The sequence below is a fragment of the Carcharodon carcharias genome, chromosome 17 (assembly GCF_017639515.1).
Source record: "Carcharodon carcharias isolate sCarCar2 chromosome 17, sCarCar2.pri, whole genome shotgun sequence".
NCBI lineage: Eukaryota > Metazoa > Chordata > Chondrichthyes > Lamniformes > Lamnidae > Carcharodon > Carcharodon carcharias.
In genome coordinates this window covers 121,023,274-121,045,853 of record NC_054483.1, presented here as the reverse complement: position 1 = coordinate 121,045,853, position 22,580 = coordinate 121,023,274, and the positions used below count along the sequence as shown (strand labels likewise).

Below are 22,580 nucleotides of genomic sequence, written 5' to 3'. Positions count from 1 at the left end.
CAAATTGGACTTGCCAAGACATCCAAATGATTTCTGAAACTTCTGGTAACCTCTTAAAAACTTTTTCTCCCTCTCTTTGTAGTTTTGTTCCAAAAAAAAAACCCGTTCAGTTTGGGGTTGGAAATTAAGCTGCAAGTTTTCTTGGATCTGTAACGAGAGACACAGGAGCAGAAGCCAGTGTGACCCTGGGCACTGCCTGTCAGAGAGGCTCTTCCAGCTTTGCCGCTGACCCATTCACCAGTGGCCGGAGGAGAGGGCTGGCTGATGGACAAGCGCCATCAGCCAATCGGAGGGAGCCATTCCCCGGCCCATTGGCCAGGGCCGCCGGAGAACCGGCCAATCAGCGGCGGCGGAGGGCGGGTCCAGGGGTAGTGGGTTACTATTTCCAAAGAGAGAATCGGCTGCCCGGGACCAGAGAGAGGGAGGAGGAGGAGGAGGAGAGAGGGAGAGGGGGAAAGAGGGAGAGAGGGGAGGAGGAAGAGGAGGAATGGCGCTCCAGACCTTGTCGGGATGAAATTCAAGCGGATTTAAAGGGTGTTACTGGGCGTTCAGAAGCTCACAGGTTCCTCTCGCCGCAAAGTTTTGTTGCCATTTGTGTGCGAGGAGAGTCGGAAGATTCGCATTTAAAAAACGCTGAAGAATTTAACCAGGGGAGAGGGAGAGAGGGAGAGAGGGAGAGAGGGAGGGAGGGAGGGAGGGGGGGGGAGGAGGATAAAAGCTAATCCCTGTAAATAAGAAATGGAAACTTTCGGGTCAATAGACAACCAGCTTCAATTGGAGAGTCACAGCAGCCCAGTGGATTACCTACACCAGAGATACGCCAGCACTTACGAGAATACTTTCAACTCGTGGAATGATTACTTGGGGTTGAGCACCCTGGTGGGTAAAGCTGTCAGCGAGGGGGGTAAGAGCGGATTGCACCCGGGCAGTGAGGTGAGGCTGCAGACTCGGGCGCCCTGCATCGCCCGCTCCCTGCAGCTGAGTGAGCTGGGGCTCTGCTCCCGCCACGATGCGCTGCTGGGCTCCGATTTGGAAGGGAGGTTCGCCGACTTCAGCCCTTTCTCGGCTTACCCGGCGGGCGGAGAGCAGCAGCAGCGCCTGGAGCGAGAGCCCAGCGACTGGAGCCGAGTGGATGTGATCATGATGGACCACAGGAGCCACCTGCAACTCCCTCACTCGCAGCTCTACCCACAGCAGCAGCAGCAGCAGCAGCAACAGCCACATCCTCTTCCTCCTCCTGCCGCCGCCCAGCAGAGAGCCGCTCGGGGCAAGGCAGAGCTACAGATCTGCGTCTTCTGCCGGAACAACAACGAGTCCGTCACCCTGTACACCACCCACATCCTGAAGAGCCCCGATGGTAGGGTGCTGTGCCCAATCTTGAGGCGGTACACATGTCCTTTGTGCGGGGCGAATGGAGACAACGCGCACACCATCAAATACTGCCCACTCTCCAAGCTTCAACCCACAATTCCAAAACTGAAGACCAGAAACTGCGTTAGCAAAAGGGTCCGTTAATAAAGACCCCCCAACACCCCCCCCACCCCACCCCACAAACAAGGCATTCGTGGGCCCAATTACCCCCAGGCTTCGTAGACTAATAATAATACGTGGACATTTTATTAAGACTATATTTTGAGTCTGGGAATAAACGTTTTATAGTGACTGAATGTACTCTCTTTGTCTAAATTTGTTTACAATCTAATGTTTCTGGTTGAATATCTAGCCCAGAAATCTACCTCAGTTATATAAATATATAGTTTATGGAAATAAGAGAACGCCATAATCATTTTGGGGTTTTTTTTGTTTTCAAATCCACTTATGTGCATTTCGTTATCGGAAAATTTAAGGTAACTTTAACAGTGATATATTGTAGAAGATGTATTTTGATTTTTTCTTTTTGAATGTATTGTTTACTTTTTTAAAAATGTAATGTAAAACAGATCTAAAGATTACTAATGAGTAACTGTGTTAACAACAGTCCGGGGAGCCAATAAATTCTCACGTTTTAGCAGCTCCTTTTGTGTGTTTTTGTTTTCAATGAACCAATGGTGCTAAAAGGCCAATTAATGCAGCACTCAGTCCTTGAGCGCCTTCCTGTGGACCACAGTTGAGATGCAGGCCAACATCCAAAAGACCCTAGTTAACGATAGTGGACACCTTCTTTCCCTAAAGTGATTTGCTGTGGCCTTGATGTTTTGCTGGTCACTTTTTAAAAAAAAATAAAACCTAGCGACCTATGGCTGATCTCGTTGTTGTGGCCAAACTTCGCACGAATCCCCATTAGCTAACGTCTGTTTATAGTATTTCCAAATGTCAAACTTTGTTAACTGATTATTTCCAACTGGAACTTGCTATCTCGTAAAATCACATATTGTGCTTTGCTCGTGATCAAGAGATTTCCACCGGTTGTGAATGTAAAAAATTATGGTTTAAATTACTGCTCAGCCTCTTGAAGTGCATGCTATTGCAGGTTCAAAGTTATCGATTTGTGGAGAAAAGATATTGTCCAATGTGGTGGCTACTTTGTAAATTGGAGCAAGGATGGTTGCTGGAAAAGTCTTAGTTTTGGATGTGGGCACTATTTAAACAGACTTTCAATTTTCTAGCACCTTTCACAACCATCAAACTGCTTTACTGCCAATTTTTGAGGTGCAGACCATGCTTAACTCTAGTTAACGATGTGTAGGAAAGGCAGCAGCCAATTTGCACACAGCAATATAATAGCCAGATAATATGTGCGATGGTTATTGAGGGTTAGGACATCAGAAATAGCTTCCCCCTCCTCCAAGACTGTGTCATTGAGATATTTACATCCACCTGACCAGACTTATGGGGCCTTGGTTTACTACAACATCCAAAAGACAGCACCTCCAAACAACGCAGCACTCCCTTGGCAAAGAGTCAGGATTGATTTTTGTGCTTTTAAGTCCTGGAGTGGTACTTGAACCCAGAGCTTTGTGACTCAAGAGGCAAGGCTGCTACCCACTGAGCCACAACATGGTTGTTTCCAATTTACACCAATGAGTCGAATGCAGAAACGCAAAACTTGTCAAATTTGCAGATCAAACTAGGAACTGCAATGGGTTTGGAAGCAGCAGCTCAACTAAAATAAATCAGACAAAATATGTAATTGGGCAGCCTGGGCTGCTGAAATACAGTGTAAGGTACTACACAGTGGAAGGAGGAACAGGCAACAAGCACACTCTATGACTGGGGTTGAAATAATTACGACTGAAGTTCAGAGACTTGCAATACTCTATGCTCGACCTGTGAATCAAGCAATAAAGCCAATAGACTGTTCTTCAATTAAAAAATGAACTACTGGATGGAATAGAGAAAATCTTGGAAACATTTAAGAAACCATTAGATGCTGCAATGGGAAGACTTGAGGGTACTATTGATGGATTAATTAGGATGGAATGCATAGCTTTCCCTAACCATAACTATCTTACAAGAAACTGAGATTTTGAAGCAATTCCACTGTTTACAAAATATTGAAAAGGAAGGAGTCAAATATTCAGCAACAACGAATGTCAGGGTTTGTGTTACATATTTCATCTCCAAATTCTTTAATTATCAACATGTTCAATGCTAGCATTCACATCAAATCAAACTCCACTGCAGTACTGAGGTCTTGCATTCTTTGAAGTGCATTATTAGAAGATGAAAACTGAGGGCCTTGTTCAGGTGGTTGTAAAAGGAACTGTGGCAATATTAGAAGGGTGCAGGATTTATCCTGATATTTCTTCCTAAACCAGCATCAGTAGATTAACTGATATTTATTTCATTGCTGTTTGTGGATTTTCGCTCTGCATAGATTACCTGTCATTTTTTTCTTTTGCCTTCACAGCAGTGACTATATTCCAAAAGCAATTAATTGGCTGTGAAGCTTTTAGTATGGCCTGAGAACATTAAATGTGACAAATAAATTATTTTGTTCCTTCTCCAAAGACCATCAAAAGTGGCAACAGCCTTGAATGTGCCTGGGTGACCCTGCAAAGGCCTTTGTAAAACAATGGGCCCAACATGATATATGTGTTTTAGCAATAATGAAAATAACCTAATTTTTTTTGTTCGCAAATTAAGCTTGTTTGATGCTATTGTGTTAGTGGTGTTTCTCTGTGAACAATTGTTGGGAACTAGTTGTTCTGTTTAATGGTAGAGTGTGAAAACTGAAAAACAGAAATCAGGAGTGTGATGAAATACTCCCTGCTTGCCTGGATGTGTGCAGCTACAACAAAACTGAAGAAGCTCAACCCCATCCAGGATAAGGCAGCCTGTAAGGTTGGCACCTTATCCACCAGCTTAAATATCCAGTCTCTCCACCATCAAGAATTGTGGCTCCAGTGTGTTCTATTTATAGCATGCATAGCTAGCAAGTCGCTAAGATTTTTCTGGCCTCCCAAACCCACGCCCTCCACAACCCAGGGCAACAAGGTACATTGGAGCACCATAACTCCAGGATCCCTTCCAACTCACTCACCATCCTGAGTTGGGTGTTTTTTCCGATCCTTAATCACCACCAGTTCAATATTCCTGAACTTCCTACCTAAAGCACTGTGGAGTACTTATGAATTAGGAGCAGGAGTAGGCCACTTGGCCCCTCAAGCCTGCTCCGCCATTCAATAAGATCATGGCTGATCTGAACGTAACCTCAACCCCACATTCCTGCCTACCCGATAACATTTCACCCCCTTCTTAATCAAGAATTTATCTAGCTCTGCCTTAAAAATATTCAGATTGCTTTTTGGGGAAGTTCCAAAGACACTCAGCCCTCAGGAAAAATTTCCCTTCATCTGTTTTAAATGAGCAACTCATTTTTAAACAGTGACCCCTAGTTTTAGATTCTCCCACAAGAAGAAACATCCTCTCTACAGCCACCTTGTCAAGACCCCCTCAGGATGTTAAAGGGCAGAGTATTGCACTTGTTCAGCCTGGATGTGTGCCTGCCTGACAAGGGTAAAATGACATGGGATATTTCAGTCAGTGGGCGTGCCCACCAACAATTAACAGGCCTATTAAGGCCATTACAGTAATAATTAAGTTCAATTTTTCACTTCGCATCCAATCTCATGGTTGGCAGGCAGGTGAAAACAGCCTTTGGATTTTTTAGGAAATCGTATCCACAGGTGGGATGAGGTTTCCAAATCAAATTAAATTTTCATAACATGTCCCTGCTCCTGTGACAGAGCCACATGAGGTGACTGTTTTTAAAATGTTTTAATTCTCATTAATCTTCATCTCCCTGAGGCAGCTTTGTGCTAACCATGTTGCTCGAGGTTGAATTCTTCATATTGTTGCCATTTTTAGGAACTCCACATCAGATGGATTGCATCAGTTCAAGGTGGCTCATCACCACCACCATCACTTTCTCAAGAGCAGTAAGGGATAGATAATAAATGCTGTTTGCCAATATTGCATGAATAATTTAAATATCTTTTTATGCAGATAGTCTAGATCCAAAGTTAACTTCCAGGACTTTGATAATGTGGCTTCAGTGATAGTATGTCATGGATGGATGGTTAGGCTCTCTTGTTGATGGTAAGGCTCTCTTGTTGATGGTAATTGCCTGGCACTGGTACAGCACAACTGTTAGTTGCTACTATCAACTCAGGCGTCAATCTATCGCCATGTCTAACCATGGTTGTAATGAGGACTGGAGCTCACAAATTCCAGTGGAACCCAAAGCATTGGTGAGCTCTCTGTACCTGCCACTATCAGTTTGGCAGTTACTTTCTATCAATCAACACGGTCAGTGGTAGTACTGCCAAACCACTCGTTGGACATTTTGACACCTCACATTACTTTTTTTATTCATGGGATGTGGCATAACTAGTATTCATCCAGGCAAATGGAAAGTATTCCATCACACTCCTGATTTGTGTCTTGTAGATGGTGGACAGACTTTGGGGAGAAAGGCGAGTTACTCACCACAGAATTCATAGTATCTGACCCGCTCTTGTAGCCGCAGTATTTATATGGCTGGTCCAATTCAATTTCTGGTCAATGGACATCTCCCCAGAATGTTGATAGTTGGGGATTCAGTGATGGTAATGCCATTGAATGTTAATGGGGAGACGGTGTGACACAATGCCACTTGGCCCTGTTCAGCCCAAGCTTGATTGTTGCCCAGATCTTGTTGCATATGAACATGGACTGCTTCGGTACCTAAGTCACAAATGGTGCTGAACATTGTGCAATCATCAGTGAACACCTCCACTTCAGACCTTATGATGGAGGGAAGGGCAATATGAAACAGCTGAAAACAGTTGGGCTCAGGACACCATCCTGAGAAACTCCTGCAGCAGTGTTCCAGGGCTGAGATGCTCAGCCTTCAACAACCACAACTACATTCTGTACCTTTGCTGACCTTGATGCTTCCTCCAAGTAATTTTTAACATGGAGGATTACTGATCCCTCAGATGAGAGCAGAAAGTAATAAACAGCTGGTTTCCTTGCATGTGATCTATGTTGTTCTTATTTCTATTGCTATCAGCAGTTTGATAAAAGTGATTTGCTGAGCCAGATAGAAGATATTTTACTCTCAAAGACAATCCAACAGTTTCATGATCACTTTTCCTGGTGCCTGCTTTTTATTTCCATTTTTTTTAAACTGACTTCAAATTCTCAAACTGACATGATTTAATTTACATTCTCTAAAGTACTAGTCCAGTAACATGACTGTTCACTAAGCAAGCTACTATTGATTGGTGAGGACAGACAGAATCCAAACTTAAAACATTTGGTTGCTACTTCCAAAAAAGGTAAACATTTCACATATATCACCTTTTACAAATTCCTTCTGATACATTCAATGCCTTAAAGCTGCCTTTGTTCTTAGTTTACCAGCCTCTGCTGGCAAAAAAGGATAATGCAATGTTGCTTTCCATTATAGAGGAATTAATAATTTCTTCTAATCTATGGTCTCTTCTCTGCTTCTACTGTAGGGTTGATCATGTAATTGTGTCGGGCAGGGAAATTAGAGAGTTTGAGAACAGCTCAAAACAGGCAAAAGCATTAAGGAAAAAATGGATTAATTCACATGCACTCCTCAAATAATGCAACCACTTATGACAACATATTGCCGGTCAGGTTTAGCAAATTAACTGGTTCACACACAAACAAAGGTACAGCACACGTAGACAACAGTGGCTTGGACATTTCACAGCCCTGTTAAACCATTATGCAAAAAGATTAGCAATAGCTCGGGCACCTTAGTCGCAAGTGTAAATGAAATAGCAAACCTGGTATTAAAAGGATGGTTCAAATGACAATATTCTACTTTTTCCTCTGGAAACAATAAGCAGCAGTTTAATAACAATATTTGAATGACAGTGAGCATGCCAGTGAATTAATATTCAAACATCTAATGGATTTTATTTCCATCACTAAGCAGTTCTCTAGGAATTTGGTTACCCAATTTTTGATATTCTTAACTTCATTATTTCATGAATTTATACACATGGCTAGCTTAGCCGGCACTCATCTCAAGTTTCCAATCTTAGTTGTTTTGTGGAGAGGAGCCAACTACACAATCAGACATCTACCTCAGGTAGCAGAGAAACAAATTGGAACAAGTCACCCCAGCGATTCCCAAGTATAGTTCAATGGTTGGCCATATACAGTGGTATCTGCATAGGCCTATCAGCCACAGAGAAGAACAAACAAAAATGTCATATTCACCTGCAATATTTAGGCCAATTTCCAAATGAACAAAACAGACAGCTAATTATTGAATTGTTTTATTTGACCATTTGTTTTTCTTGAACTGGCTTACTAATATAATAGTATGTAACACAATCATTACCACAAAGACCAAATTGATGAGGAAAACCTTTATTCTAAAGATGGGAAGAAAATTAGGTCTGAATCAAGTTAATAATCCAAATGAGAAAAGAGGGTAGCAAACCTGACCAAAAATACTCCAAACTGCAAAGGTTTAAATAATGAGTATGCGACTTTAAAAATACTCTCACACAATAATCCACAATGTATTATTTGTGAAGGTAGCAGACATACTGGCAATACATGTACCGGTACCAAATAGTTGGATAATAAAAGCCTTTAACGTGTCTACATCATACACAAGGCTACTTCATCCAAATTAGCTGATAAGATTTGAAGAGAGACGTAGGCTGGTGTACATTTCCTTTTCAAATTACTGCTGCACCTAGACGCTAATCGTATTCCATTTACTATCAAATTTGCTGTAGCTTATTTAAGAAAACTGGGCAATCTTGAAAATTCAAGGTAGGCAGCTATCATATTTAGACCATCAAATGAAATGTTGACAGAGTAAAGGCAAGGCTTTGACATGCAACAGATGTTTCATTTAGCAGGCTTCGATTATTTTAGCTGCATGATCGACTTGTAGTAAATTTGCTGTACTAAAATAGGTACATGCGTACAGTTTAACAAATGTCAATTTTACTGGTTAGTTTCAAACAATTTAAAAGTTTGCCATGAAGTTACTGTTATTCAGATTCAAAAGAATTCAGCTAGTTGGTCTTGGTAAATTGGGCATGAAGGTAAATTTAGCGGAGAACAGTAGTCCAGCCTTCTTCATCAATTACATGTTTGATACGACGAGGTGTCTCTTTATCCTTGTCAGTTCTCCAGGCTGATTTTTCTTGGTCACTGTCCTTAAGTGGTGGACCTTTCAGGGGAGCATCCTGTGCCTCTTGGTTGCCCTGACTTTCACCTTTTCGATCCTCACCACCACGCCGCCATGCACCTGTAAACCGATCCAATTATATACCGATGATTTCGGAACAAGATTTCGAAGTTAAATTACTACAAATTAAAATTTTGTAATTGAATCAAAATTAGCTGTCCAAGAATCTATAAAAATTGGTAATGGGTTGCTTCTACAAAAAAAAACACCCAGAAAATGCTGCACCTGCACCCCCCTCACACCAACAAAACCGAAGAGCTCACAGTAGAAATTGTTTGAAGTGTATTTGTAGAATATTTGCTTGCCTAATGCTAAATGCCTCAACACCATGATCATATTCCTGGACAGAACTCGAGTAAAAACTTATTCAATGGGCAATCCCTCTCCAATCCAACCTCCTATATCTTTCTCTCCAGTGCCACAACATTTTCCACTATTTAGCAGATGCTACGGTGAATGCTCCTTTGAAGCAGTTTCATTTCCTTTCAGCAACAAATATACAACCCCAACAAAGCTCATTACAGTCTCCTACAAGACATTTTTAGGACCTCAATAGTCTAATAGACCTTGTCTTGTTTGTTTCAGTTTTCATTTCCTCCCAAAAAATTTCAGGCTTTTCAAACTCAAATTTAGCACCTAAACACTACAACTGCTTCACCCAGTCACCTTTTTACCCTCTCAGTATCCTTTATAAAGTAATGTGCAGAGACTTGGTATTTCACACTGATTTCTCAAAATACAAAAAACACAAGTTCTCTCCTCCATGGATTTTAGTGATGTTCATGTGGGAAAAACATTGTGCAGAGTTTGCTTCCGCCATTACCTGGCACTTCCATGTTGTGAATGTTACTTGCCACTTATCCACCCAAGCCGGAATGTTGTCCAGATCTTGCGGTATGCAGGCACAGACTGCTTCGTTATCTGGAGTTAAGAATGGGGCTGAATACTGTGCAAACATCTTGACTTCTGACCTTATGAGGGAATGTCATTGATGAAGCAGCTGAAGATAGTTGGGCCTAGGGTACTGAATTTTCACTGATAAAAACACAAATGCACTACCCTCTTAAGCTGGTTATAAAATTTCCCAAAAGACCAAAAATATGACTAGCCTTCTTAAGCCTCAAGTTACACCGTTAAACTCATATTTCATTATAGGCACAGAATCATAACATTGGCCACCTATGTTGTACAGCTATTTAGGGGTCCTAACCATTTACATAGTTGACAACCCAAAATTAGGTATTACAGAAGCAAAACACTGCAAGTGTTGGAAATCTGAAATAAAGACAGAAAATGCTGCAAATACTCAGGTCAGCAGCAACTGTGGAGAAAGAAGCAAGTTAACCTTTCAGGTTATTGATCTTTCACCAGAACTGCGTGTTCTGATGTAACGTCATCAAACTAAAACATTAACTTTTCCCTCCACAGCTGCATCTGGGCATTACAGGGTTTCCCCAAGCTATGAGCAAGTACGTGGTCAGTCTTTAATGTATTTGACAAACTTGCTGAAATCAAGAATTTACATGGAAAATTGTGGGCACAGAACAGATTGCAACATGGATCAGACATTTCTATGCCCATCACTTTGTTGCGCGAGCAATAAATATACACACATTACCACTAGAGCATGTCCTTGCATTCTATTTTTCCTCATTCTCAATTTTTTAGAAAATGCCTTGAAACCAATTTTTGTCTCACACCATGGTTCAAAAACAATGTTTGAGGTGGCAAATTAGACGTTCACTTTTTATGGCTTTAACATTTACATGGTTATTGCAATGATGGATTTTATGATATACAGCAAACTGCCAAGAAAATCTAGAGAGAACATCCTCAAAGAAAATGCTGAGGAATTGATTCACTTTTCTTGAAAACAACTCCAAGAGTACAGCATTATTTCAAGCAAAGGTATTCTGCTCTTTTACCATCTTCTCGATCACTTCTAACAGGTGTAGCGCGGCGCTCTGGCTCATCTTTACGACCCTTGATGTCTCGACGTTCACGCAAGTCTCTACGATCTCGATCACCATCCCGATCTTCACGCCGTGGAGCTTCTCTCCAGCTACTAGTCTCTTCTGAGCCACCGCCACCACCACCACCACGCCTCCAAGGGCCATCATCTTTGTCTCTGTATAATGAAATTCATTACTCATGTTCATGAAATACAAACAAACAGATAGAATGGTGTGTGCATAAAATTTGCTATCCTAACATCTGCAGTTCTATATGTCTTTTCCTGTGTAGATTTTTTGCTTCCTCCTTTTGCCCCACCCAACAAAATAAGCAACACGGTCTCAGGAAACATTAACTTTTTTCGGCATCTAGCTAGCACCTTAAATCAGCGTTGGCATCTGGGTGAAGAGATTGGTAATTAAACAATTGCCATTTGTTTGTAAGGTCTTGTAATAGAGCAGTTTTCACACACAGACTAAGGATCAATTCTGCAAATATGACAGAAGAAATTTTTAAGTAAATCTTGCAAACGAACAAGAACAGTTCTCTCCATAGCTCAGCAAGTATCCAATGGGTAGAGCTGTAGATACACAACACACACAAGTTTAATCTCCTGTCTGTGCCGAGTTACACATACTCAGCTAGGACAGCAAAGATGCTATAATTTAACTCCAGGTCTCGATACCTCAGGTTAAATGGCAGTAGGTTTAGGTCAGAGTTCTCAGTCCCAGTTGCTATCTATCTGGAAGCACAATTGTGTGGCATGTGGCCGAGGACAATACCAGGCTTTCTGCCTATATAGAATAGCCTGCCAACATTCACCGTCAAGTCAAATACATAAATTGTGGCTACTTGGCACAGTACCAGTGTTCATCTGTATTCTAGCAACGAGATAACCATTTTAGAAAAGGGCAAAAACTCGAGAAAAAAGCTGGAATATTTAAATTTTACTTTCTAGTTACAATATTTTTAACCAGAATTTTAACTTCTGAGGTAGGGATGAAGAGCAATTGGAATATACAACTTTGACAAGTGGTTAGAATGTGACAATTACATGGAAAAGTACCCAGCATGTGAAAGCAAACCCAGGATGCACAATACTTAAATGGAAGCAATCCACCATAACACAGAGTGGAATTGCCATTAACACAATTACCTGGAAGAAAGTTTCTTTATAACCTTTGATCTACTAACCTAAATGCCATACGGCGATCTTGATCTCTATCCGAATCACGATCCCTGTTATCTTCTGAAGGCCTGCTGTCTCTGGGTGGGGCCCAGCTTTCTTCACGTGCTTTTTCCCTTTCTCTCCATCCACCACCTACATACAAAAGAAATATAGAAGATTTTTAAAAAATTCTTACTTATACACATTTGGCATTGTGTTTTGATAAGGGTTTAACAATTTTCCCCGTGTGCAGGTCACTGAGTTCGTGCACAAAAAGCTCCTGATTTAGCAAAATGGCTAGAATTTTGTTGTAAATCTGTTTTTAAACAATTATATTCTAACGTAACTTATACACAAGAAATGTTTTTACTGACTTCCTTTTCAAAGAATACTTTAATACAATCAGTATAAGGAGCACAATTGTTCAAGGAGTAGGCCCACCAAAACAATTCAGAATGGGCAATCCAAAGAATAGCTCCAAATCTGGACGCTTTTAAGCTAGTGTATCCAATCATATTTCCAAATTCACAATAACCCAATTGCCTCAGTTAAGCAAGACCGTGCCCCCAAAAAAAGCTTAGAAAATTTCTTGTACCAGGTTTATCAAGTGGTCTCCATGGGCCAGGTCTTGAATCATCAACACGCCGGGATCCCCTGTCATCATCCCGCCAAGATCCCCTTTCATCATCACCTCTTCTGAACAGCGGACCACGATCATCATCGCCTCTTCTGAACAATGGTTCCCTATCATCATCCCGTCGAATTCTGTCCTCCCCACGACGGAATGCTGGCCTATCATCATCAAAGCCACGACCTTCCCCTCGGCGCCACTCCCTAAGAAAAACAAGCACAAGCCACAAAACCATTACAGCATTTCATAACTTTATCCTCCTGTAAAATGCTAGAGTTGGTTTTTGGTATAGAGTTCATCATTTCAAAGTTTGCAGATGACACAAGTAGTGATCAATGTGAAGGGCAGCAAATGACTTAAAGAGAACGAGATGAAAGAGAAACATAGGCAGGCAAAGTTTAATACAAAAAAATGTGAATTGATGCATTCCTGATGGAAAAGGAGGGGCTGAATTGTACAGGGTGACAGACTCCGCACCCCTATCAGGCCCACAGCAATTTAAAGGGCAATTTGATGTTAATAGACGAAGTGGGACTTTCACCTTCTGGAACAGCAAGTCCTGCCTTAGAAATCTGCTGGCCAATCAGAAGTCAACAGCTCTCCAGTACTGGCAGTGCTAACAGGAATGGTGGCCACTATCGGCAATGGACTTGGGGCTTGAGGAGGCAAGTTGTGCTGAATCCAGCCCAGGTGCCAGGCTAGCAGACCCCGGTGAGGGGGTGGGTGGGGGGTCCCCTCAGATGGGCCCACTAGATTTTACATGTCACCCTGCCTTGAAACCCCCACCTGCAGGGAATGTATAATGCAGCTGGAGGAAATGCAGTATATTCTGAATGATGTACGTAAAGGGAGTACAAGAACAGAGAGAACTGAGGGTTCACAGAATCCTTTGCCGTTGTCATGACAAGTTGATAAAGCTGTTAAAAAGCCTTTTAAATCAGTTTACTTCTGTTAAGTTTCAATAAATAGAGGCGAGGCAGGGCACTGGAGTACAGTGCAGATCTCATTTCATGACAAGCACATTTACAGCAAATGTCATCATCTGGAGGAGCTCCAGCAGCAGTTGGAATCACTGTGTGCATCCAGGAAGCTGAGTGCTAAGTGACTGCCAGCAAAGGAGAGCCAGGCAGGTAATGCAAGAGTCCAGAGCGCACTTGCACATGGCAGACAGTGCAGGCAATAGAATCTAAAAAAAGTATAATTCCAAGCATAAACCGTTGAATGTGGCAGTGCAGATTGAGAAAGTGGTTACTAAAATGTACAGATCCTGAGCTTCATAAATAAAAGTGTAAAGAGTACAAAAGGAGGTTACAACAAACCTTTATAAAACATTTGTCAAGCTGCAAAGAATGAACAAAGAAAAGTACAGCACAGGAACAGGCCCTCTGAGCCTCCAAGCCTGCGCCTATCACATTGCCTGTCAAACTAACACATTTTGCACTTCCGGGGTCCGTATCCCTCTATTCCCATTCTATTAACATATTTATTCAGCCTTAACTCATGTATTAAGCCCAATTCTGGGCAGCACATGAGGAAGGATGTGACGGCTTTAAAGAGGGTGTAGAAAAGATTTAAGAATGGTTCCGGAGATGAGGAACTTCCATTACGTGGACAGTTTGGAGAAGCTAGGGTTGTTCTTCTCTCTCAATCTTGTCTAGGGAGGTGTGATAAAGATGAAAGGGGACTGGATAGGGTAGAGAGAGAGAGAGAAGTTATTCCAACTACCAGGAGGGTCAAGAACCAGAGGATAGACATTTAAAGGGATTGACCAAAGAACCAATGGTAACATGAGGAAAAAAGTTATTTTTAGGTACCAAGTGGTTATGAATCTGAAATACGCTGCCAGGAGGGGCATTAGAAAGAAAATTGGATAAGCACCTGAAAGGGGAAAAAAATTGTAGGGCTACAGGAAAGCAGCAGGGGTAACTAAACTGTTCTGGAGACTTGGCACAGGCTCTGAACAGCCAGAAGGCCTCCCTTTCTGCTATAACCATTTCATGATTCTATAAATCCAGCAGGTTATGATCCAAAGGCTTGTGGAAGCCTTCAATATTAATTTTCAAAAGGGACATAGATATACATAAAGGGAAAGTATGTAGGACTACCGTGAAGAAGAGTGGCAATGACTGCATAGCTCTTTCAAAGAGCCACCAGATACATTAGGCCCAATGGCCTGCAACTGTGCTGTATGATTTTACAATCATTAACTTGGTTTTAGCTGCTCTTTTACTATAACTACATACGCATCAGTTCCACCACGCCTCCATTCAGATTCCCTTTCTATAATACGGGAATCCCTCCAACCATCTCGATCAGTGTCTCTGTCACTCCAGCGCTGTGGTTCCTGCCAAGAAAAACAAATTCAAATATGTAGCTGTCAAGGCCAATGAATAATAGCTTCTCCTTTTAAAACAATGTTATTGCTTTCTTTATTATTCACATCCAAGTTCAATTCAACTTCAATTCTTCAACAGGATGAAACATATTGTATACGAATATTAACCTAAAGCAAGTTCAAACTAACTTCAGTCAATTCTTTTAAGTTTTTAAAATTGCAGGTCAATCTACCCAAAACCCGAGCTCATTTAATGACTAATGTAGGAAAGCTTCCACAAGCTGGGAAAAGGGGAAAGTTTCCATTATACTTTTTGGAGTTATCCAGCTTGCACTGAGATTGGATTACATAAAATTATCCTTTCCAATTGGCATAGACAATTCATCTGAAAGCAATTGACAAAATAAGGACAAGTAGCAACATTAAATACCATCTATTATACTAGAAAAAAATCAACTGTCATCTACAGTGCCAGTCTTAATCTTAATGAATCATTCTGCATGAACTAGTACAAATTTTATAAATATATCCCAATGCAATAAACACATCACCATTCACCCTCCAAATTTAGACTTGTGATGTCAGTAGGAATAGTTTACATATTTGATAAAATTCCCCAAATAAAATTTCATTGCCAAACAGCTTTTGTGGGCTTCTCATTAGTCGCTCATCTTAAATTGCTTCATTCCACTAGCTGTGGAAATGGCTTACTACAATCATGCTATTAGGTTCCTTTCCTCAGTTTAAGTGCATGGCTGTATGAAAGTTTCACATCCACAATGTTCTTTACCGAAACCAGGAGGTAGTGATAGCTCTTTCAGGCACGAATAGTGAAAATAAACTCTTCAGTCCCAAGATGAAACTTTTATTACTTACTCAAAGCAGTATATCCCATCAAAACTTGCACTTCAGGCAAGGTTATGCATAACCTTTCTGCTAAATTGTACAACAGATCACCGCATAGAAGCTAAGCATTCAACTACGAATGCGGAAAATGGATACCACCCATCTTGATCTGATTGCCACTCTCATATAGCAGCAAAAAATAGAAATCAAAATCAAGAAATGATATACTTTAGACATTTGAAGCATAACAAATGAAATGCAGATATCAAAAAAATTAATTACCTTTCTACGAAACTGGTCTTCATTAAGTTTCCTTTCTTCTTCTTTACGACGCTCTCGCTCTTCAATTTCCATCTCTCGTTGGCGTCGTTTTCTTTCAGTTTCTTCCAATTTCCTTAGTTTTTCCTGGTATTCACGTTCCTCTGCTTCCCGTTTTTCACGCTCACAGCGTTCCTTCTCTTCACGTTCTACATCAAGAAACTCCAAAAATTAAGAATCCATGCTTTACAACAGTTCACATATATCATGAAAGTACAGCAACTACATAGTCAAACCTTTCTTAAGCTTTTCTTCCTCCAATCGCTGAGCTTCTTCCTCTTTTTGTATATAGTAGATCTTGCGTCTTTCCTCTTTACGTTGTTTCTTACGTTCTTCTAAACGCATCGTCCGCTCTTCGCTGAGCCTCTCTTGGAAATTCTTCAGTTTTTCCTTTTCTCAGAACAAAACAGAAAGCAACTTAAGAAAAGGAAACAGAACCCTTTGCCTAGCTCTGCCGTACTTAATTTAAATAACTTGCTACCAGAGCAATATTTATATGGACAAACTACTGATCTTATGGAAACACCAAAAAAAAAAATGGGTGACTTCTGAAGCTATGGCCAAGAATATCTTAAGTTAAAATACTAGTAACAAGTTATTTAATAAACTGCAGACCTCATAAACAGTACGTCGTGAAGCCATAAGCTTGGTTAGGAACAGATCTTGATCCTCCATCATTCTTGACATTCGATTCTTGTGCTCCAGTGCTTTTTCTCGCTCAACTTTCATATTAGTGATCTGTAAAAAGAAGAAATTCACAACATTCAAGTACATAATGATATAATTTAACCTTATTGTTAAATCAAAGAGCTTAATACAGGTTACATCAAGGAACACTGAGAACAAAATGTTCAAAATGATACATTAAGCAGGAATCAAAAGAACATATGTCTGAAAAGCATATGTATACAAATTATATTACTCACCCTTTCCTCCTCTTGAAGTTCCCACAATTCCATATCTTTTATTCGCTGTTCCTCAAATGCTTTTTTGAGCAAAGGTATTTCTTCTAATCGCTTAGCCCTTTCGTAAAAGTCAATCTGTACAAAAAAGATACAGTAAGGAGAGTTACCAGTAGCTCTCACTTCTAAAGAAATACGTGTTTATACAATATTCAAGAGAAATTGGGAAGGATTTCAATCCTGCACAATGTATATTTTACATAGCTTAGGACATATTATGTTCATCAACTGGTCATTAAGTTCAAAGCAACAGCAGCACGGGTGCACTGAATTTGATAATTTGCAGTACTGTACTCCGAATTATTGTCACGGCAGATGTTAAGAAGTTACTTCTTCCAGGTGCACAATGCTTTAACTTGGCAGAAAGTTATTCGCGCAGCTAGCAGCTTTTAATCAGTTACAAGAACAATCCAGCAAGTTCAGATATTTTTGTTAGGGTAAAAACTAATACAGATAAGCACAGGGAAACAACGAATGAATCTTTCTCTTGGTACAACTCAATGTCAGGCTACTTTCTCACTGACTGTCTCAAAAATATAGGTAAAATAAAATTATTTAGTTTTTCCTCCCCTGGAATGTAACTAGTATGCTGCATTTTTGATATTATCTACCATCTGCACAGCCTTGATAGGCTAAAAATCAAAGGCTGGCATGTGATTGACCATACATTGTTTAAAACAGCCACTCGTAACTGTACTGACCTGCTCTGTCCTTCCCTCTAAAACAGGAAAGCGCTTGGCTTGAACAGTGCTCTACAATTTGGTAATTAACCATATGGATAATTGCAGATTCAACACCATGTTTTACCACTTCACGCTACAATGCAATGGAGTATCAAAACACCATCTTCAACCACCGAAAGGCACTCTTTCTAACATTGTCATTGTTAACATTAGGACTCAATATCACAAAGCCAATCTGTCTCTATGAGCTTTTACTCATTTTAACTGAGTTATCAGTTACTAACACTCCTACTTCCTATCTTACCAGTAAGCAGATGTCACCATTGTTGTGTTATTCTTATTGCGATTCATTGAATAACCCATCCACTCACCTTCTTTTCCTGATTTTTCAAACGTTCTTGAAGTTCCTTCTTTTCTTTCTCCAACTGCTCAACCTGCTTTGCCATGATAAAATCTGGATCCAGTTCTTCAAGGTTCTGTGAAAATCATAAGATCATAATGAGATATTGCACACCAAAGTATACAAAACACAATTTGTGCAACTGACAGGTATAAATGCAGTATCCTCTTGTAACCTATATGGCTGTTTGTACAAGAATCAAATTTTCACTTTACTACATGATTCAAATTCTTGTCCTCAACCCCCAATACATCAAGTTCTCTCATCTCAAAAAATCAATAGTGTAGGGAGGATAACGTTACAAAATGTACTTAATATGTAGTTACAGAGCAAGTGGGAGCATGAAGACATATTGCCTACAAAACCTCCTATAACACAGGAGTGCCAAGATTTGAAGAAACGGGTTGCATTGTGGATGAAAAAAATTATAGGATTAAAATTAGCAACTGTAGATTAGGTACTTCAAGTTTTGGATAAAGCCTTTATGATTTATGTTGCTAATTCTTGGATTTAAGAAATGTCACTGGTCAGCAGGCAATTAAGATGTCCTAAGAGGCCTTCAAATTATAAAAAGTTTGATGGGGTAGTTAAGTTTTTCCACTTGTGGGGAAGAGGAAACCTATACTTGTATTGATGGCTTCTAGTTTTCAAGAAATCAAGCGGGGAAATTTGAAGAAACTTCTCCACCCAAGTGGTGAGAATGTGGAACTCCTTACTGCATGGGATAAGTTATGGGGAAAGAGGGTTGCGCTGAAAGAAGAGGAAAGATAGGAGAAGGCTCAAGTGGGGCATAAACACCAGCATGGGCTGGTGGGCTGAATGACCCTTCTGCGGCAAATTCTACGCAATATTGTTTGCCTATCAAAAAAAATAATTTCATAGATAGGAACTATCAAAAAAAGGATTTGCAGGTAAAGGTATGCAGGACTGTATCGTACCTCAATGTCAATATCTCGGAATGCTTTAGCTCCCAGTTCAGTTTTTTTGATCTGCTCCAGACGTTCTCGTACATGTTTCCGTTTGATATTTTCATGCTCCTGCATAAGGCGTTCTTTCTCTCTCTCCTGTGCCTCTTGACGCAAACGTTCTTCTTCAGCCTTACGAACTTTCTGAAGCTCTGCCTCTCGCAACTCCATTTCTTCTTTCTCCCGTTGAACATTCAGGCTTTCGAGGCGTTCCTTTCTCTCCTCAATAGTCTGACGACGGGCAAGGATCCGTTGATGTTCCTTCCTGGCATTCTTCAAATAAGCACTGACAGCTTGCTGGTGCTGCTCTTCTTTCTCATTCTAAAGCATTAAATATAGGAAATATGGGGATGGATTCATGAATGCAAACTTCTTACAAAACAGAAATTCCTAATATTTAAACTCATACACACGTCAGGCTCCCCTCATGGCTCAGATAACTAAAGCTATACACAACTGAGCCGTGAGACCAAGTAGGTCCTAGTTCATTTTCAGTTCATGCTGAGTTAGCAGACTTCAGTTAAGGAAATTAAGATCTGATTATCTGGACAGCTCTGCTGAGATTGAGCATTCCTTTATAAAATGTCAGCAAGAATATTGCATTTATGGAAACTTTTTTAAACTCTCTCAACCAAATAATAAGAAAGCTTGATGATGGATTGTATTACCTATATCTCACTTTCATTAGCCCAAAAAATCTTGTTACAGGTTGACAACAAGTCAAGGTGTAGCAATATTCTGTGTATGTTCAAGGCTAGTGGAGTTTAACATCGTTTACTAGCAAAGCATACTGCTAAGACTCCTATTGCTTGCCCACTTGGGCACATTGGACTCATTAGGGCACTGACTTGAAGCTATTTAGTCAAGAAAAAAAAAACTTACAAGCAAGTGTGTTGGCTTAACAACTTGGATAGCCTTAGCTAATGCAGTAGACATAGCAGTCAGCTGGCTTCTGATTTGCTCTGAAGGCATTGGCTGCAAGTAAGGTCCCACTGGTGAATCTTCACGTGGAGAATAGTTAAGGTCTGAGCCAAAACTTAAAGTACGAGAAGAATGATCTATGCGAACCTAGAAGAAAGTCAACAAAATCAAGTAATACATTGTTTCCTATTTGAAATGACTGATTTTGGTAACAAAAAATGACCAAAATTCAACTCTAATCATATATGGAACTAATTTGGAGAAATACCTTTAATCCAACAAATGTCCACATTGAAAAATATGCTTGAATATACTTGACCAGTGGCACAAAAGCCCATCTCTTGATTGAGACAGGATTAAATTTACCCATAAGACTGCTAGAAAATTGTTTAAAGTTTAGCAGAAATTACTGCCTGCACTCAGTGCTTTAAAAAGTTTTGCCTAATGGTTGCCGATATTCTACATACAATTTTAAAGACAGTGCGGACTTTATGGGAGCTTTTCCAATCCCCTGTTATTTTCAGCACAAAAATCGGTAGAACCCATGCAAAAACAGCACTGATGACTAGAAAAGGCCACTTCTGCTGACCTTCTGGAGTTACATCAAGAGAAGCCCACATAATTTCCTTTTGGAATTATTTTCCTTACAAGTACCCATTTAGGATTTGAAAATAAAGCTAGTTAGATTTAAATCAGACTTCTGATGTTGTATTAAGAGATCATTGTGGACTACATTGCAACAGATCTCCAAAAATTAAATTTGTGTTATCAGCAGTGCAAATTCAGAGTCAAAAACAAATGCTTCCTATCAGAGTTTGTAGGGATAAATAGGTCATTTTTCAGATTGGCAAGTTGTAACTAGTGGAGTACCACAGCAATCAGTGCTGGGTCCTCAACTATTTATAATCTATATTAATGACTTGGATGAAGGGACCAAATGTATGGTAGCTACATTTGCTGATGACACCCACCAAAGATAGGGAGGAAAGTTGTCAAAAGGAGGTAGTGTGTCTGCAAAGGGATATAGACAGGTTAAGTGAGTGGGCAAAAATTTATCAGACTGAGTATAACACGGATAAATGTGAACTTGTTCATTTTGTCAGGAAGAACAAAAAATATGAACTATTTAAATGGAGAAAGATGGCAGAGATAGTGGGACAGCGAGGTTGCAGTGTCTTGGTACATGAATCACAAAGTTAATATGCAGGGGAATGGGACATAAAAGTTGTGTAGTTTTACTACAGCTGTGCAGGGACTTACTGAGACCATATCTGGAATATTATGTACAGCTTTGGTCTCCTTATTTAAAAGAAGATATAACTGCTTTAGAAGCAGTTCAGAGAAAGTTCACTGGGCTCACTCCTGGAATGAAGGGGTTGTGTGATGAAGAAAGGTTGCACAGGTTAGGCCATTGGAGTTAAGAACGAGAGGTGATCTTATTGAAACATAAGATCCTGAGGGGATTTGATACGGTGGATACCTGGAGGATATTACCTCTTGTGGAGACTAAAACTAGGTGACATAGTTTACAAATAACAGGTGTCCCTTTTAAGACAGAAATTGGGAGAAAAAGTTTCTCCCAAAGGGTTGCTGGTGTATAGAATTTTCTTCCCTAGCAAGTAGTGGAGGCTGGGTCTTTTAAATTTATTCAAGGCAGATTTAGACAGATTTTTGTTAGGCAATATGAGTCAAGGATTATTGGGGGCAGACAGGAAAGTGGAGCTGAGACCACAACCAGGTCAGCCATAATATTACTGCATGGCGAAGCAGGCTCAAAAGTGCCAAATGGCCAGCTCCTGCTCTGTTGCTCTTACTAAATCTTGGGAGGAGTAATTTCAGCAGGTTGCATTTGATATGAGAAAGCTATGCCTGTTCCTAACGCAAATTATTTTTTTCAGGCTGATTTATTAAACCTTAATCCAATAACTAAGCTCAGTATTTGAAATCTAACAGAACTTTGACACCACCGCACAGATCAATACCTCTGATTGTTGGCATTACCTGCAAATCACAGTGTCTGGCAGCATCAACAATGGCACGCTCCAGTTGAAAGGCATCAACAAAGGGAACCAAGGAAGCCAAACGAGTAAACTCTATACTTTGATAAATCTGGGCCACCTGGTACAAATAAAAGTGGCATAAAATCAATCAGGGATTAAATCAAAAGCTTTACTTTGCATGCTTTTCAGAGGCCTGATGCATATTTATGCCTCCAGGCTTTAACTGGTTGTGGTCATTGACTTTGCGCTTCAATCTGAACTAACTAGGTACTTCATGTCTACACCACTTGCTAATGTGCATTTACCATTAGTTTTCTTCCAGGAGCTGAAAGCTAAAACATCAGAACAAATTTGAACTGATGCTGGAATAATTTTAGGACGGATGTTCAGATCACGTGCAGAATTGGCCAGCACCACAGTCCCTGAGAAAATATCAAAGCCAGGCCCAAAACTTAAGAATTCTGCACCAACAAAAATGCCAGATGAGAATACATTTCAAGCATTCAATCCATCACGCCATGATTACAATATGTACAGTAAAATCAGACCTCTATTGCCTAGAAAGAGGATGGCAGCAAGTTCCTCTCTCAGTGACAGTATCCATTCTTTCATTGTCACTGGGCCAAAATCCTGGAATTCCCTAATTAATTTCACCAGCAGAGTACCTATAATCACACACATTGCAGCAGTTCAAGAAGTTGGTTCACCACCATCTTCTCAAGGG

The 22,580-nt window shown here is 40.4% G+C and overlaps 2 protein-coding genes across 2 annotated transcripts in view; one reads left to right on the top strand and one right to left on the bottom strand.

Annotated features, from left to right (window-relative positions):
- The first annotated feature begins 722 nt into the window (after window positions 1–722).
- On the top strand, window positions 723–1,978 carry LOC121290014 (nanos homolog 1-like). The gene has a single exon (XM_041210142.1). It carries the CDS (start codon window positions 739–741, stop codon window positions 1,513–1,515), a length of 777 nt encoding a protein of 258 aa, XP_041066076.1. The 5' UTR covers window positions 723–738; the 3' UTR covers window positions 1,516–1,978.
- Window positions 1,979–7,726: 5,748 nt separating this feature from the next.
- eif3s10 (eukaryotic translation initiation factor 3, subunit 10 (theta)) overlaps window positions 7,727–22,580 on the bottom strand; it is a 37,269-nt gene continuing 22,415 nt past the window's right edge. The window contains exons 10-22 of the mRNA XM_041209460.1: window positions 21,858–21,974; window positions 19,818–20,003; window positions 18,909–19,256; window positions 17,942–18,046; window positions 16,852–16,965; window positions 16,541–16,663; window positions 16,162–16,315; window positions 15,890–16,074; window positions 14,670–14,770; window positions 12,391–12,629; window positions 11,822–11,948; window positions 10,600–10,802; window positions 7,727–8,734 (exon numbers count right to left, since the gene is read on the bottom strand). Coding sequence (XP_041065394.1) covers window positions 8,535–8,734; window positions 10,600–10,802; window positions 11,822–11,948; window positions 12,391–12,629; window positions 14,670–14,770; window positions 15,890–16,074; window positions 16,162–16,315; window positions 16,541–16,663; window positions 16,852–16,965; window positions 17,942–18,046; window positions 18,909–19,256; window positions 19,818–20,003; window positions 21,858–21,974 — 2,202 coding nt within the window. The 3' untranslated portion in view covers window positions 7,727–8,534. The remainder of the gene's footprint in view (window positions 8,735–10,599; window positions 10,803–11,821; window positions 11,949–12,390; window positions 12,630–14,669; window positions 14,771–15,889; window positions 16,075–16,161; window positions 16,316–16,540; window positions 16,664–16,851; window positions 16,966–17,941; window positions 18,047–18,908; window positions 19,257–19,817; window positions 20,004–21,857; window positions 21,975–22,580) is intronic.

Excerpts from the sequence above, each read along its gene's own strand:
- LOC121290014 (XM_041210142.1), top strand. The coding sequence starts at position 739 with ATGGAAACTTTCGGGTCAATAGACAACCAGCTTCAATTGGAGAGTCAC.